The sequence below is a fragment of the Apodemus sylvaticus genome, chromosome 15, assembly GCF_947179515.1.
Source record: "Apodemus sylvaticus chromosome 15, mApoSyl1.1, whole genome shotgun sequence".
Taxonomy (NCBI): Eukaryota; Metazoa; Chordata; class Mammalia; order Rodentia; family Muridae; genus Apodemus; species Apodemus sylvaticus.
In genome coordinates, this window is record NC_067486.1 from 68531443 (window position 1) to 68546092 (window position 14650).

The window sequence follows — 14650 nt, forward strand, 5'->3', positions numbered from 1 at the left end:
GAGGTAGGCAGATCTCTGAATTTGAGGCCAGCATGGTCTTTTCATGGGAAGTGAGTTCCAGGACACAGAGAAACCCTGTCTTGAAAAACAAAATACAAACCACAGTACTGCTGTACTGTGTGTACTTAGTGTGTACTTACTTACTTAGTGTGTACTTACTTACTTCGTGTACACACTAAGGCAACTGTGGACAGCTAAGGCAAATGGCTGAACTATATAGTTACAACTTTGTTTCAAAAATAAGTAAGCACCAGCTGTAGGGTTGGCTTAGTAGTTAGGGGAACTTGCTCTTGCAGAAGACCTGGTTCAGTTCCCAGCACCCACAGCAGCTCACAGCCCACAGCTCCACAGCACGCGCTGTGCAGGCATTGTCAGTGCTCTGTGAGGTGTTTTCTATTGGAGCATCAAACCAAAGCTAATTGGTGGGTTTCTATTGGTCAGGGCATGCCAGAACAATGGGCACGGCTGCTACAGACCTCCAACATTACCAAACTCGAGCAGAAGAAGAATCCTCAGGCTGTGCTGGATGTCTTGAAGTTCTATGACTCCAACACTGTGAAGCAGAAGTACCTGAGTTTCACTCCTCCTGGTAAGATCCCAGTCAGTGGTGAGAGGCTGGACCGAATGCAGAGTGCTGAAGGCCCTACCAGATAAAAGATTCCTCTGGGAATCAAAGATGGAAGTATAGCTGTTGTCACTCCTTCTCTCCTGCATAAATCTACCCTTTAGAGAGTGATGGTATCTGGAGATTATATTAACCTCATCATTTTGCCAGAAGTGAGTTAGTGGATGTTTGAGCTCTTTGCTTATTTAATCTTTTCCTCTTGGATGCTTTTAAATGACTGGCAGCAATAGAAGGCAGCGTCTAAAAGTGCAGACAAGTTCATGCTAAAGATGGTTGTTGTGAGTAGACTAGAGTGGACGGGACTTACTATATGGAAAGTAAGTCCATTCGGCAGGAAGCCTTTCATCTGGCCTTTTTGGAAAACACTGTAATCCCATCCCTCAGGAGGCGAGGCAGGCAGATCTCTGTGAATTCAAAGCCAGACTGGTCTACGTTATACAGTAAATAAAATCTGACACAGGGATGGGGTGGGGGGCAAAAGCAGGGACTAGCAGGGACTGTATAGTGACTATCAGGCTAGCCAGGCCTACATAGCAAAACTGGGACTGTTTTTTGTTTTTTGTCTTTTGTCATTTCTCAGTTTTCTTTCTCAAATTGGTAATATCTTTTCTGTTTCACATTCAGAGAAAGATGGCTTCCCTTCTGGAACACCAGCAGTAAGTTAATAATTTAATATAGTTTCTGCTCTAATTTAGGTTGCCTAGAACAAGTCTGTTTTTATTTTGCTTGGTAAATATATAAGAACAGGGGGCTGGAGAGATGGCTCGGTGGAAGAATCTTCAGAGGTCCTGAGTTCAATTCTCGGTAACAACATGGTGGCTCACAACCATCTGTAATGGGATCTGATGCCCTCTACTGGTGTGTCCTAGGACAGAGACAGTGTACTCACATAAAATAAATACATCTTAAAGAATATGAATATACATGCTCGCGCGCGCGCGCGCGCGCGCACACACACAAATACTTAGATGTGGTAGCCATGTCTCCAACCCCAGCTCTCAAGAAGCCAAGGACTGAATTTGAAGGACTGTGTGACTAACAAGACTATATCTCAAAAAACCAGAAATAAAGTAAAATTAGCCATCAGATAAATAACTATTTAGTTGCTTTTCTTTTTTAAAGTTAGCCATTTGATTAATTGAAGAAACCATATTAAGTAAGACTTGCTTGTTGGGCAGTTTAAAGCAGCTAATCTTTATAATGGCTGCCAGAGCAATTTAACTACTTTTCCATTGTTGCCAGATTGAACCTTGAATATGGTGAACTGGGTGGCATATTCTCTACTCTCTAGACCCCTACCAGTACCATTCTGAGTGTGGTAAACTGTGTCACATTCTAAATAGTTAAAAAACTTGTCAGCTCCTTTTCTTGATTTGTTAACTGGTGTATCTGGGTCTTTTAAATCCCTCAAAATGAGGTTTATGTCTAGAGTCCAGAGAACCTTCAGCTTGGGCCTAAGAAGAAGATTGCTTACTTAACAGCACCGTGTGTGCCCCTGTAAAGGGAGTATACTTGGGAGCTCTGGATGCAGCTCAGTGGTAGGCAGTCACGCCACACACAAGCCTCAGGATCAGTCCTTAGCAGTCTCCTCCCCACTGAAATGATACTCACCGTATGGATTCATTTACTTTTAATTGGTTATATCAGAACCAGTGAAGTTCGGAAATTTTATGTTAGCTATTGAAGAAGTAAACTTGTAAGACTTTTTATAGGGGAGCCCCACTTTAACCTTTGATGTTCTTGGTTTATCCTCCTTTTGTTCCTGTGGTGAACGCAGCTGAACACCAAGGGGTCAGAGACATCAGCTGTGGTGACAGAGGAAGATGATGACGATGACGATGCTGCTCCTCCCGTCATTGCCCCTCGACCAGATCATACAAAATCAGTGAGTGACGGACAAGCTGATGACCTGCAACCGTGTGTCTTGAAAAAAACAGTCTGCGTTTGACTTGCTGTCAAAATGTTAAAAGGCCTTCAAGCTTAAAATACTATATTGTGGAGAAACTTAATTATTTTTCAGAACCTGCTTTTCAGGGCTGATGAAATGACTGAGCCACCAGGCCGGACAGCTTGCCTCCAATCCCTGGGGCCCACATGGTAGAGGGAGAGCTCATTCCTGCAAGTTGTCCCTTGACTGCCACAAGCTCTTTATGGCGTGTGTGCACACATGCACACAATAATAAGTAAATTAAGATTCATAAAAAACGAACAAAAAAACCCAAAAAAACAAACAAAAAGCCAGGTTGGCAGCACACGCCTGTAATCCCATCACTCTGGGAGGCAGAGGCAGGTGGATTTCTGAGTTTGAGGCCAACCTGGTCTACAGAGTGAGTTCCAGGACAGCCAGGGCTATACAGAGAAACCCTGTCTTGAAAAACCAAAAAAAAAAAAAGATTCATAAAAACGACTTTCAAAGGTGATGTCCTGAGTGGGTGTGGTGGTGCACAGCGCTAACCCCAGCAGGGCAGGTAGCCTGTGAGTGAGAGGCCAGCAGAGCTGCAGAGAGTACGCTAGAGCCTATCTCCCAAATAACAGACAGAAAAGAACATAACAAGGCTCTCCTTTCTAGATGTTCCCCTATTCTGAAGAGTATGCTGTATTTCTTTAGCTTTCTCAGTATAGGTTACTATTATATCTAAAACTTAGATCATTGCTCTTCCCTGGATTATATATTTTAATCTTGTTCTCAAAAAGCTGTCTGTCTAATAAGAGTTATTTAACACTGAAATTACTCACCAACTAAGAGAATTTTAAGCGTGTTTCTAGGCAGTAAGGAACTGCTCCAGCAATGCCCTTCCTATGGTGGTGAGAGAGTGCAAACTGTGCTTGTGCTGCCGCACGACTGAGCATGCTCAGCACACAGGATTGCAACTGGCACAAAAGCGGGGATAAAGGACTGTGTTCCTTATGACTTAGGACAGGCTGTTTGAAAGGAAAGGAAAATGCTGAATTTGTGTAAAATGTACAGGGCAGGTAGTTATTTCAATATCAAGACCCTTATTCTTTTCTCTTTGTAAGTTGTGTTAGGGTTCATTTTGTTTTTGTTTTGAGCCAGGGTCTCATGTAGTCTAGACTGGCTTCAAATTCATTACGTAGCTGATGCTGGCCTGGAACTCCTGGCCTCTGTCTCTGCCTCTCATGCACACGAATACAGGTGTATGCCACTGTGCCTATCTGCAAGCTCACTCTTTAGTATTTTTATTTTATGTGTATGTATGTGTCTGTCTGTGCACCACTGTGTGTTAGCTGTGTGTTCCTTGTGTGACTGTACTGTTCCCATTCTAAAAAACAGTAGGAGAGATAACTTAGTTTTGCCAAAAGAGGCAAAAAACAAGGAGTTTTCTGCTACCAAGATCATCTGAACAGGTTTTTTCTCAAGTCTCATCAATGACCTATATCTCTGCAGATTTACACACGGTCTGTCATCGACCCCATTCCTGCTCCCGTTGGTGATTCTAATGTTGACAGTGGTGCCAAGTCTTCAGACAAACAGAAAAAGAAAGCCAAGATGACCGATGAAGAGATTATGGAGAAATTAAGTATGCACTCTGTCCTTTATTTTTTAAAAAACATTTGTCTCAGAGCTTAAAAACATTTGGGGATATGTGTTGCTCATTTGGGAGCACTTGCTTAGTGTGTGAAAACTTTGGTCCCTGCCAGTCACATCGAAGGGATATAATTGAAACTCTATTAAAGGGGGTTTGTATGTTTGTGTGTACATTTACAAGTTCTCAGTACAAACCTATATAAAAATGTCTCTTACGGACTGGCAGAGTAGTTCTGTGATAAAGGGCACAACACCAAGTTTGACCACCTGAGTTCCATCCCTCGGATCCAAATGTAGAAAGGAAAGAACCACTCCCAAAGTGTTCTGACTTCCATACACAACATAGTAAACATGAATGTTCCTAAAAAAACTGACTTTCTGTGATGTATGTCAGCTTAAAGACTGTGGTGGGTAGGCTCTTTTCTGTCCTTTTAACCCATAACCCACCATTTTTTGTTTAGGTCTAGCATTAAAAGGTAGCAGTGATATCTGCTCGAAAATCTCCAGCAGCTTCAAAGAGCACCGTGGTGGCAGTGGCAGTGGCCAGTGTGGGGGAGTCGGGAAATATCCCGGGTGGATAGTGTTTAAGTAATGGGTGTGCTCTAGTTACTGCTTTTATTCTTCAGTTCTTTAAAGTGTGACGCTGCTTTCACCCTGGCGTTTTGTAGAGATATACTGTTCCTTCTCTTAGGAAAGCTGCCACTCCAAGCGCTGAGCCAGAGCAGTGGTGCCGCCGTCGAGTCACGGCTCAGTAATCTCTTCCTCTGTGCTGTGGGTCTCTCTGCAGCTCTGTCTGACTGCAGCTTTGACTTTTGTTGTGTAGCTCAGAGTGAAGAGGCTGCATTGTGGTGGGACTACTCTGACTGAGTGTCACATGTTCATGTCTTACCTTAAGCAAGTGGCAGTGCTGTGTCATTTTTCCCCCATTTGACCTATAGTAAATCTGAATTTAAATTATGAACTTTTCCCCCAATTTCCTGAATTTAATCTCTTAGCATATTGAAGATTTTTTCAGTATGCTCAGTTTTTATAAAGATACAGAAAAGTAGAAGACAGACTAGAAACATTTGAACAGCCATTTAAGGGTTATTCTGCTATTTATTCATTTATTATTTCTGATAGTAAGTCATTTCACAGTTTATCAAGGTCCTAAATGGGCATGGAGACTCCTAGCTGAAAACAGGAGTATTAGTAATACTTCAGCGCTAACCTGAGCCACAGAGAAGGTTCTGAGTTAGTCAAGGCTATCTCAAATAAATAATAGTCTAAGAAAAGGGCTGAGAATGGAGCTCACTTAGTAGCAATCTTGCCTAGCATGTGCTAGAGATGTTAGATCCTAGAATTACATACATAGGATGCTGAATACTTGCATCCCAGCATTTGTGAGGTGAAAGCAAGAGGGTCAAAAGTTCAAGATTATCTTCAGCTACTTAGTGAGTTCCAGGCTATCCTGGAATAGATGAGACCCTGGTTTGGTTTGGTTTTTTAAATTAGTAATGTTGTACCTCTACATTTTGAGGACCTAAAACTACATGAGTTTTAGGCTCACTAAGACAATTGGTTATACTAAAATGTCATGATTGCTAAAAAAGTGATTAAGAAGTCTAACCTTGTGCTGGAGAGATGGCTCAGTGGTTAAGAGCACCAACTGTTCTTCCGGAGGTCCTGAGTTCAAATCCCAGCAACCACATGGTGGCTTACAGCCATCTGCAATGAGATCTGACGTCCTTTTCTGGTGTGTCTAAAGACAGCTACAGTACACTTATATAATAAACAAACAAACAAACAAATCTTTAAAAAAATGAAGTCTAATCTTATCAAACATGGTGACACACACCTTTAATCCCAGTACTCAGGAGACAAAGGCAGGTGGATCTCTGAGTTTGAGGCCAGCCTGGTCTACAGAGGACAGCCAGGACTACACAGAGAAACCCTGTCTCAAAAAACAAACACTCTAACTGATGGAAAAGTGCAGCCACCTTTTATTGTTTGGTCTTCTTTATTTCTTTTCAACTTTAAATTCTGTGTATTAAACCTTGTGTGTGTGTGGGTGGGTGGTGTGTTTATATGTATGTATGCATGTGTACCAAGTACACACCCAGTACCAGCAGAGGTCAGACGTGGGTGTTGGTGGATCCCTTGGAACTGGAGTTATGGGTGAATGTGAACCACTGTGTGTGGGTGCTGGGACCTGAACTCAGGTCCTGTGCTTTCAACCATTGAGACATTTCTCCAGCCCCTCATTACTTTTCTTTTGTATTGATTATTTAAAGCAAATTATTTTTGAAGCGTGGTGTATGGAAAAGCACTTTTATAATCAGTGTATATTATTAAAAGGAATAATTGTCAAATTTTGTTTGCATTTAGTTTGCTTGACTGATTTCTAATTTTTGTTTAAAACAGGAACTATTGTGAGCATAGGGGACCCTAAGAAAAAATACACAAGATATGAAAAAATTGGGCAAGGGTAAGTGTTGCTCTCTTCTGACATCATATTCAGCGTGGCGCTTCCCTCTGCTCTGAGCACAGACCTGTTCTGCATGGGAGAGTGTGCATGCATGACACAGGTGTATGTATATTAAAATAAAACTGCACTTCTAAGTTGGCTGTAATGATACACACTTGCAGACTTATCACCTGAGATACTGAGGCAGGATTGCCACAGGTTGGAGAATAGCCTTAGCTCATAGTGAGACCTGTTTAAAAAAACTAAGCATAATCCAGCACTGGTTATAGCCAGGCGGTGGTGGGGCACACCTGTAATCCCAGCACTTGGGAGGCAGAGGCAGGCGGATTTCTGAGTTCGAGCCCAGTCTACAGAGTGAGTTCCAAGACAGCCACGGCTATACAGAGAAACCCTGTCTCGAAAACAAATAAATCCAAAAAAACAAAAAAACAACAACAATAAAAAGTAGCTTTATATCCTCTGCCCTGTCTCCCTCTTTCCCTGACCGTATTCTTCTCCTTTTCACTTCCTCCATCATTATCATCTTCAATAAAGTTTCCCTATGTAGCTCAGACTGCCCCACATGCACTGTGTAATTCAAGTCTTAGTGGTCCTCATCTTCAGCTTCCCAGGTGCTAGGACTACAGCTGTGTGTCACTGTGTGTAGTTCCCATTGCTTTTTGCTGTATGTCATTTCCCATAGGTGGTGAGGGATCAGATAGATAGAAAGATTACACTCGTATTTTAGAGACAATTAAAATACTTATTGCAGGCTTTAGGCAGTATTGGGTTTTTTTGTTTGTTTGTTTTATTCTCTCTACAAATTTTATTTGTAGCATTGGTTTTCATACCAAAAAAATTAAAGTCACCTTTTTTTCAGTGCTTAGGATTAAACCTAGAGCTTTGTACACCCAGGCAAGAGCTCTACTACTAAGCTACTTATCCAGCCTTTTTAACCTTTTAACCTTTGTATTTTTGCATAATAATAAATAAGTTATATAGTAATATTGATGAATGGACAAGAATAATTCTTAGGTGTATGAATGACAATCATAAATCCTGTGTTGGAATTGCAGAGAAATTCATGAGACAAAGCATTGTGATGTTTAAAAAATAAAGTCAAATATATTTTCTTGAGAAACATGCCCGGGTCTTTTTATGATTAGAAGTTCAGAAAAGGGCTGGAGAGATGGCTCAGCGGTTAAGAGCTCCGACTGCTCTTTTGAAGGTCTTGAGTTCAAATCCCAGCAACCACATGGTGGCTCACAACCATCTGTAACAAGATCTGATGCCTTCTTCTGGAGTATCTGAAGACAGCTACACCGTACTTATATATAATAAATAAATAGACAAATCTTTAAAAAAAAAAAAAAAAAAGAAGTTCAGAAAAAAATGCTTAGGAGTGGTACACATCTGTAAAGTTAGGTTTCAGTTCTTCCTTCCAGCTCCATGTTTCCAGAAAAAGACTCAAGACTCAAAATAATATATTTATAAATTCCTTGACCTTGATCTAGGCTTTTCTCTGACTAGATCATAACTTAGATAATGCAATTATTTTAACCTACATTTTGTCACATGACTGGTTACCTGCGCTCGGGGACCATGCTTCTGTCTCCTCACGTCATCCCAGGTGAATCTTTTTTTTTTTTTTTTCAAGACAGGGTTTCTCTGTGTAGCCCTGGCTGTCCTGGAACTCACTCTGTAGACCAGGCTGGCCTCGAACTCAGAAATCCTCCTGCCTCTGCCTCCCACGTGCTGGGATTACAGGTGTGCGCCACCACGCCCGGCCCAGGTGAATCTTCTGCCTGGCTATATCCTAGAATTCTTTCCCCCAAGATGTCCCACCTCCTATTTCTGGTCTAAGCACATTTATTATTATTATTAGGTGCTACATCCTTACAGACATAGATATTCTTTCTTACACACATCAAACCCAGGATACACACAGAACATAGACCAGAGGGTCTTGTTACAAAGGGTGGGAGGTGGCCTTCAAGTGTGTCATGTTTCTGTTTGATTTGGGTGGTTGGTTTGAGGTTTGCTTTCTAGAGACAAACTCTCTGACATCCAAACTAGCATTGAGTCAGTATCGCCTCCTGCCTACACTCTTCATAGGGTCATAGACACCTGCCGTAGTTCTTTGTTTTATAGAGAAGGGGTTATTTATTTTTTTGGTTTGTTTCCTGTTTTGGGGTTTTTGTTTTTTTTTTTTTTTGGTTGTTTTTTTCTTTGGTTGGTTTTGGTTTGGTTTGGTTTGATTGTTTTTTGGTTTGTTTTGTGTGTGTGTGTGTGTGTGTGTGTGTGTGACATAATCTTTCTCTACATAGCCCTGACTCTTCTGGAACTTACTATGTAGAATGCACACACACACACACACACACACACACACACACGGCTGGCCTCAAACTCCCTGTCTCTGCCCCCTGAGAGGTGTGCACTACCACAAAACACCACTTCTATTTTTCTTAAGCACAAAAGTAGATTTGTGAATGTATGCTGCTTTTTCTATATTTTTATAGGTCTGAAATACTTCTTGTGTACGTTTTCCTCTTTGTTTTGCATAACTGTTTAGTCTAACATGTTAAATCTTGTTTTAGTTGTACAAAGTCTGAAGTCTTTGAATTGTGTAAATGCAGTCATTTAAGGACTTGGATTTCATTCTGTCTTCTTTTCCTGCAGGGCTTCTGGAACAGTTTTTACTGCAACTGATGTGGCCCTGGGGCAAGAGGTAGCTGTTGTTCAAGTCTGCGTATTTGCATGTTAGCTCTTTGTATAGGGAAAAGGAGAATGAATGCATGCTTCCATGTGCATGAATGTGTAGTAACCAGAGGCTGTTGTCACTAAATAAGTGAGGCTGGCGGTCCAGGAAGCCAGTGGGCCTTCACGCATGCCCTTCTGAGCCCTGGGTTTTATAAGTGCATGGCACCACAGCAGCGTTTGGGTAGAAGGAACTCAGATCTTGGTGATTGAAAGAGCTTTACCAGCTGAGCTGTCTCCCTAGCCCTAGATACGGTCTAAGAATTGATCATGTCAAGCCTTAACAGCAGTTATTAGGTGAACAAAAAATGAATATGTTTAATATCATGAATAAAGAAATATTTATAAAATATTTACCAGTTTTGAATTTTAAAAATTAATTTTTTTATATAGCCTGACCTTAGGTTAATTAGTAACCTGAATATAAATCTAGGGTTGGTCAATGAGATGGCGCTGTGGGAAAGGGCACTCATTCTCCTGAGCTCATTCCGTCTGTTTCTGCATATGCAGCTGTGGCCCATGTACACCTACACACACACACACACACACACACACACACACACACACATGTACACCTACACACACACACACACAATTCCAATTAAAAATGTCGAAAAACACATTCAAGCATAATTTAGAATCTCTATCACCAAACACCGTGTATAGGTTGTATACATGTAAAAACATCTATGTGAGCAAGACACAATCTTGCTATATGAAGTGTACATGGTGAATTACCAACTAATCAGTGCTTGTAATTTTGTTCCCAGAGAATTAAGAATGCTGTGTTGATGTTTCAAATACGTTTATTACAGGTTGCTATCAAGCAGATTAATTTACAGAAACAACCAAAGAAGGAATTGATCATTAATGAAATTCTGGTAATGAAAGAGTTAAAGAATCCCAACATAGTTAACTTCTTGGACAGGTAAATATGAGTTTTTTGTTTGTTTGCTTGGTTGGTTGGTTGGTTTTGGTTTTTTTTAGATTTGGTTTTTCCAAGACAGGGTTTCTCTGTGTAGCCTTGGCTGTCCTGGAACTCACTCTGTAGACCAGGCTGGCCTTAAATTCACAGAGATCCGCCTGCCTCTGTCCCTATGCCTCCCGAGTGCTGGGTTTAAAGGTCTGTGCCACCACACCCAGATGAGGACATCTTAGTTTGTGCTGTTTTACCTGTCTAGTGCTGCTCCTAGCTCTCAGACTGTTGGCTCTTCGCTTTTATTATTGTTGTGCTTGGCACTTTAATTCCTCAGTGCAGAGAGCCATGTTCTTAGAAAAAAAAATAAAACGCCGTGTGTATTTTGTGTGCTCTTTTTCAGTTATCTGGTAGGAGATGAGTTGTTTGTGGTAATGGAGTACCTTGCTGGTGGGTCCCTCACTGATGTTGTAACAGAAACCTGCATGGATGAAGCGCAGATCGCAGCCGTATGCAGAGAGGTGGGTCTGCCTTCCTTGGACATTAGGGAGATGTGTGCTTGGCAAGGATGAGAAAAGGAAAGGCTTTTGTGGGCAGAGAATGCTTCTTTGTATACTGGAGGGTTCTCCTCTATCATATCATCAGATAGGAGCTTCAGCCCTGCTCGGCACGGAGTCTAGCCAGGACTGCATAGTGTGACCCTGTCCCCAGTAAAAACAAAAAGAACTGCAGCTCTTTCCTCCCATGAACAAGACTTAGTCGTGTGAGGTACGGAAGTCACAGGCAGACTTTAGCAGCATTACCATAATGGTTTATATCATCCAGATAGGACACTTTCCAAAGGAAAATGTGATAGTATTGAAAATGTGTAATTCAGGGCTGGAGAGATGGCTCAGTTAAGGGCACTGACTGCTCTTCCAGAGGTCCTGAGCTCAGTTCCCAGCAACCACATGGTGGCTCACAACTGTCTGTAATGGGATCCGATGCCCTTTCTGGAGTGTCTGAAGACAGCTACAGTGTACTTGCATACATGAAATAAATATTTTTTTTTAAATATGTCATTCAGTAGTAAAAAGTAGAGCCACTGTGATGAACATGACATAGTGCTGAAGTATCTGCATTGCCCTTGCCTTTAGTAAAGACAGTAGCGGCAGAAAGCCCATACCTACTGCTGAGCCACCTCACTGAACGCCACTTCACCCTGACCAGTGAGTGTCTGGATTGCCCTTTGCTTAAGCCAAAGTGCTGGGTTCACAGGACTGTTCTTTGCTCTCTGTGACTTGGCTTTAGCTTTCAGCCGCTACAGTAAGTTGGAAACATCGCATATATGAGTTTGTTCTTTTTTAGCTTTTACTAGAGGTGTTTAAAACATGATTCTTAGAAAATATTAACCAGTTGCATGTTTAAGATGTAGTCCTCATGTAGTCCAAGCTGGCCTCAAACAATCTACGGGAGGATGATCTTATGACCTTCCTGCACCTCCTGAGTGCTGGGATTCCAGGCCTGCACCATCATCCCCAGTGTAACTCAGTACTGAAGATCTACCCAGGACTTTATCCAGCACTCTGACAACTGAGCTCTTTCGTATTCCACATAGCACGTGTCCCTTTAAGAGCATATTTATGTTTGGTCACTTAAAAGCTGGCTAAGATGTAAGCATTTGTTTAGGGATTTTTTTCCAGCAGTTCTGCTCAGTTGATCTAACAGTTGGTGTGAGGCGTTCTGTCGTCCGTTCACTTTGATTTTCTTTCTAAATGCCAGCGTTTAGAACCGTAGCCGACTGTACATTTGTATAAGTGTTTTCCTACCCTTTATCCCTTCCAAGAACCTGATTGGGGTGTCTGCGGTTTTTCCGCTTAAGTGAGGAGTTGAGTATTTCGAATAAGATATTTAGAGTTTTGTTTGTTTGTTTTGTTTTTAAAGATTTGTTTATGTATTCACCATTGCTCTCTTCAGACACACCAGAAGAGGGCATCAGATCCCATTGCAGATGGTTGTGAGCCACCATGTGGTTGCTAGGAATTGGACTCAGGACCTCTGGAAGAGCAATCACTGCTCTTAACCACTGAGCCATCTTTCCAGCCCAGATTTTTAATTGTTATAAATTGTGTAAAGATTTTGTTCCACTCTGATGGGAAAAAATTTTAAGAAAATACGACTGACTTTTCTCACACTCATAGTTTACAGTGTTCTCTGATATTTAAGAGCACTGGACCAAACAGTTTTGTTTTGTTGAGATTTTATTTATTTTTATTTTGTGTTTATGGGTATTTTGTATGCACTTAAGTCAGTGTACTGTGTTCATGCAGTACCTTAGGAGGCCTGAAGAGAGCATTGGATCCCCTTGGACTGAATCCACTGTGACCATAGGTCCTCTGGAAAGTGGCCAGTGCTCTTAGCTTCTGAGCCATCTCTCCAGTCCTCCTAAAATCTCCTTTTCTCTCTAAGCAAGGGAGAAATCTAGTCCTTTTTACTCAGTGCGTTCTGGTCTGAGGCATCAGGGGAAAGCTGCTCTTCTATAGTCAGGGCTCTTGCCTTTGTTGTGCTGGCAGTGAGCTGCAGAGTGCCGTGCCGTGCTGCTGAGCCCTACTGCCAGCCCCATCGCATCAGACTGCACATTCTGGAAGTAGGAGAGGTCAGCTTACACATTGAAGCCCTGAACCAGAGCCAACCTACCCAAATCTTACCTACTTTTCCTGTGGCTTACATTAATTAGACTCTGAAGTAACTCAGTTTATAACAAAAATAATTACAATTCATTCTTGTATCTGTGTGCTAAGGTCCTACTGTGTATGTAGCTCTATCTGGCCTCACAAAAATGTTCTATCCTCTACCTCCTGAGTGTTGGCATTGAAGATGTGCGCCTACCCTATGCCCGGTCACAAGTCCACTTTTGGTTGACATATTTTCTCAAGAACCAAGTGCAGTCTTTTAAACCTGAAAAGACCTAGAAGAAGTTGAGTAGGTTCAGTCAACATTTTATAGGTGAAACCACTGAAAACTAAGTTTTGAAAATCAGTGGGAAGTGGAGCTTGTAAAGATGGCTCAATTATGCCGGGCCGTGGTGGCGCACACCTTTAATCCCAGCACTTGGGAGGCAGAGGCAGGCGGATTTCTGAGTCTAAGGCAAGCCTGGTCTACAGAGTGAGTTCCAGGACAGCCTGGGCTACACAGAGAGACCCTGTCTTGAAAAAACAAAAACAAATAAACAAACAAAAGATGGCTCAGTGGTTAAGAATGCTTCCTGCTCTTCTGTCTTCTGAGGACCAGGGTTTGGTTCCCAGGACTTTCAACTACCTGTAACTCCAGCTACAGGGAATCCCCTTTCCTCTTCTGGCCTCTGAAAGCTGTGAACTCGAACAACTACCCTTCCCAAACATCTCCAGGCCGTGACTTGGACCTTGTGGTCCTCATACTTTGTGAGACTGAAGCAACAGGATTGCTGGGCTCTCCAAGCCGGCTTAGGGTATTGGAAAAAACCTACCTCCTTCAACCTTCCAAAAGCAGTGACCAGGGAAATGAAATAGGGCTGGGTGGTGGTGGTACATACCTATAATCCCAGCACTTGGGAGGCAGAGGCAGGTGGATTTCTGAGTTTGAGGGCAGCCAGGGCTATACAGAGAAACCCTGTCTTGAAAACAAAACAAAAAAAAAAAAAGGAAAGAAAGAAAAGAAAATGAAAGAGGCGTTATTTAATAAGCCCATCCCTGTAATCCCAGCACTGTGGAAGTTGAAGCAGGAGGATCAGGAGTTCTGATCTTTTGCTACACAGCAGCTTTCAAGGGCAAACTGTAGAAGAAAACCTTGGTTTTGAGACTTTTTTTTTTTTTTTTTTTAAGATTTATTTTGTATAAGTACAGTGTAGCTCTCTTTAGATACACGAGAAGAGCGCATTGGATCCCATTACACATGGTTGTGAGATACTATGTGGTTGCTGGGAATTGAACTCAGGACCTCTGGAAGAACAGTCAGTGCTCTTAACTGCTGAGCCATCTCTCCAGCCCAAGGCAATTTTTTTGTTTGTTTGTTTGTTGTCCCCCCAGACAGGGTTTCTCTGTGTAGCCCTGGCTGTCCTGGAACTCACTTTGCTGTAGACCAGGCTGGTCTTGAGCTCAGAAATTCACCTGCCTCTGCCTCCCAAGTGCAGGGATTAAAGGCATATGCTATCACCCTATCACCGCCAGGCCTGAGGCTATTTTTTAATAGCTTTGGGCTTTGTACAGCCCTGGAGCCTCCCAGTGCTTAGATTTTATGTCATGTCCACATAAAGTTGTGGCTTTGTTTGTATTTCTTAACTTTGCAGATGAGAGGATATCTTTTTTCTACAAATGTTAAATCTTAGAGGGTCTCCTACCAGAT

The 14650-nt window shown here is 42.0% G+C and overlaps 1 protein-coding gene across 4 annotated transcripts in view; it reads left to right on the forward strand.

Moving 5' to 3' along the window:
* The window catches only part of Pak2 (p21 (RAC1) activated kinase 2), a 61673-nt gene that overhangs the window by 38952 nt on the left and 8071 nt on the right, over positions 1-14650 (forward strand). For all 4 annotated transcript variants that reach the window (XM_052159128.1, XM_052159130.1, XM_052159127.1 and 1 more), the window contains 8 exons: positions 442-589; positions 1250-1281; positions 2403-2510; positions 4032-4164; positions 6576-6639; positions 9298-9346; positions 10191-10303; positions 10695-10812. In XM_052159128.1, coding sequence (XP_052015088.1) covers positions 442-589; positions 1250-1281; positions 2403-2510; positions 4032-4164; positions 6576-6639; positions 9298-9346; positions 10191-10303; positions 10695-10812 — 765 coding nt within the window. The remainder of the gene's footprint in view (positions 1-441; positions 590-1249; positions 1282-2402; positions 2511-4031; positions 4165-6575; positions 6640-9297; positions 9347-10190; positions 10304-10694; positions 10813-14650) is intronic.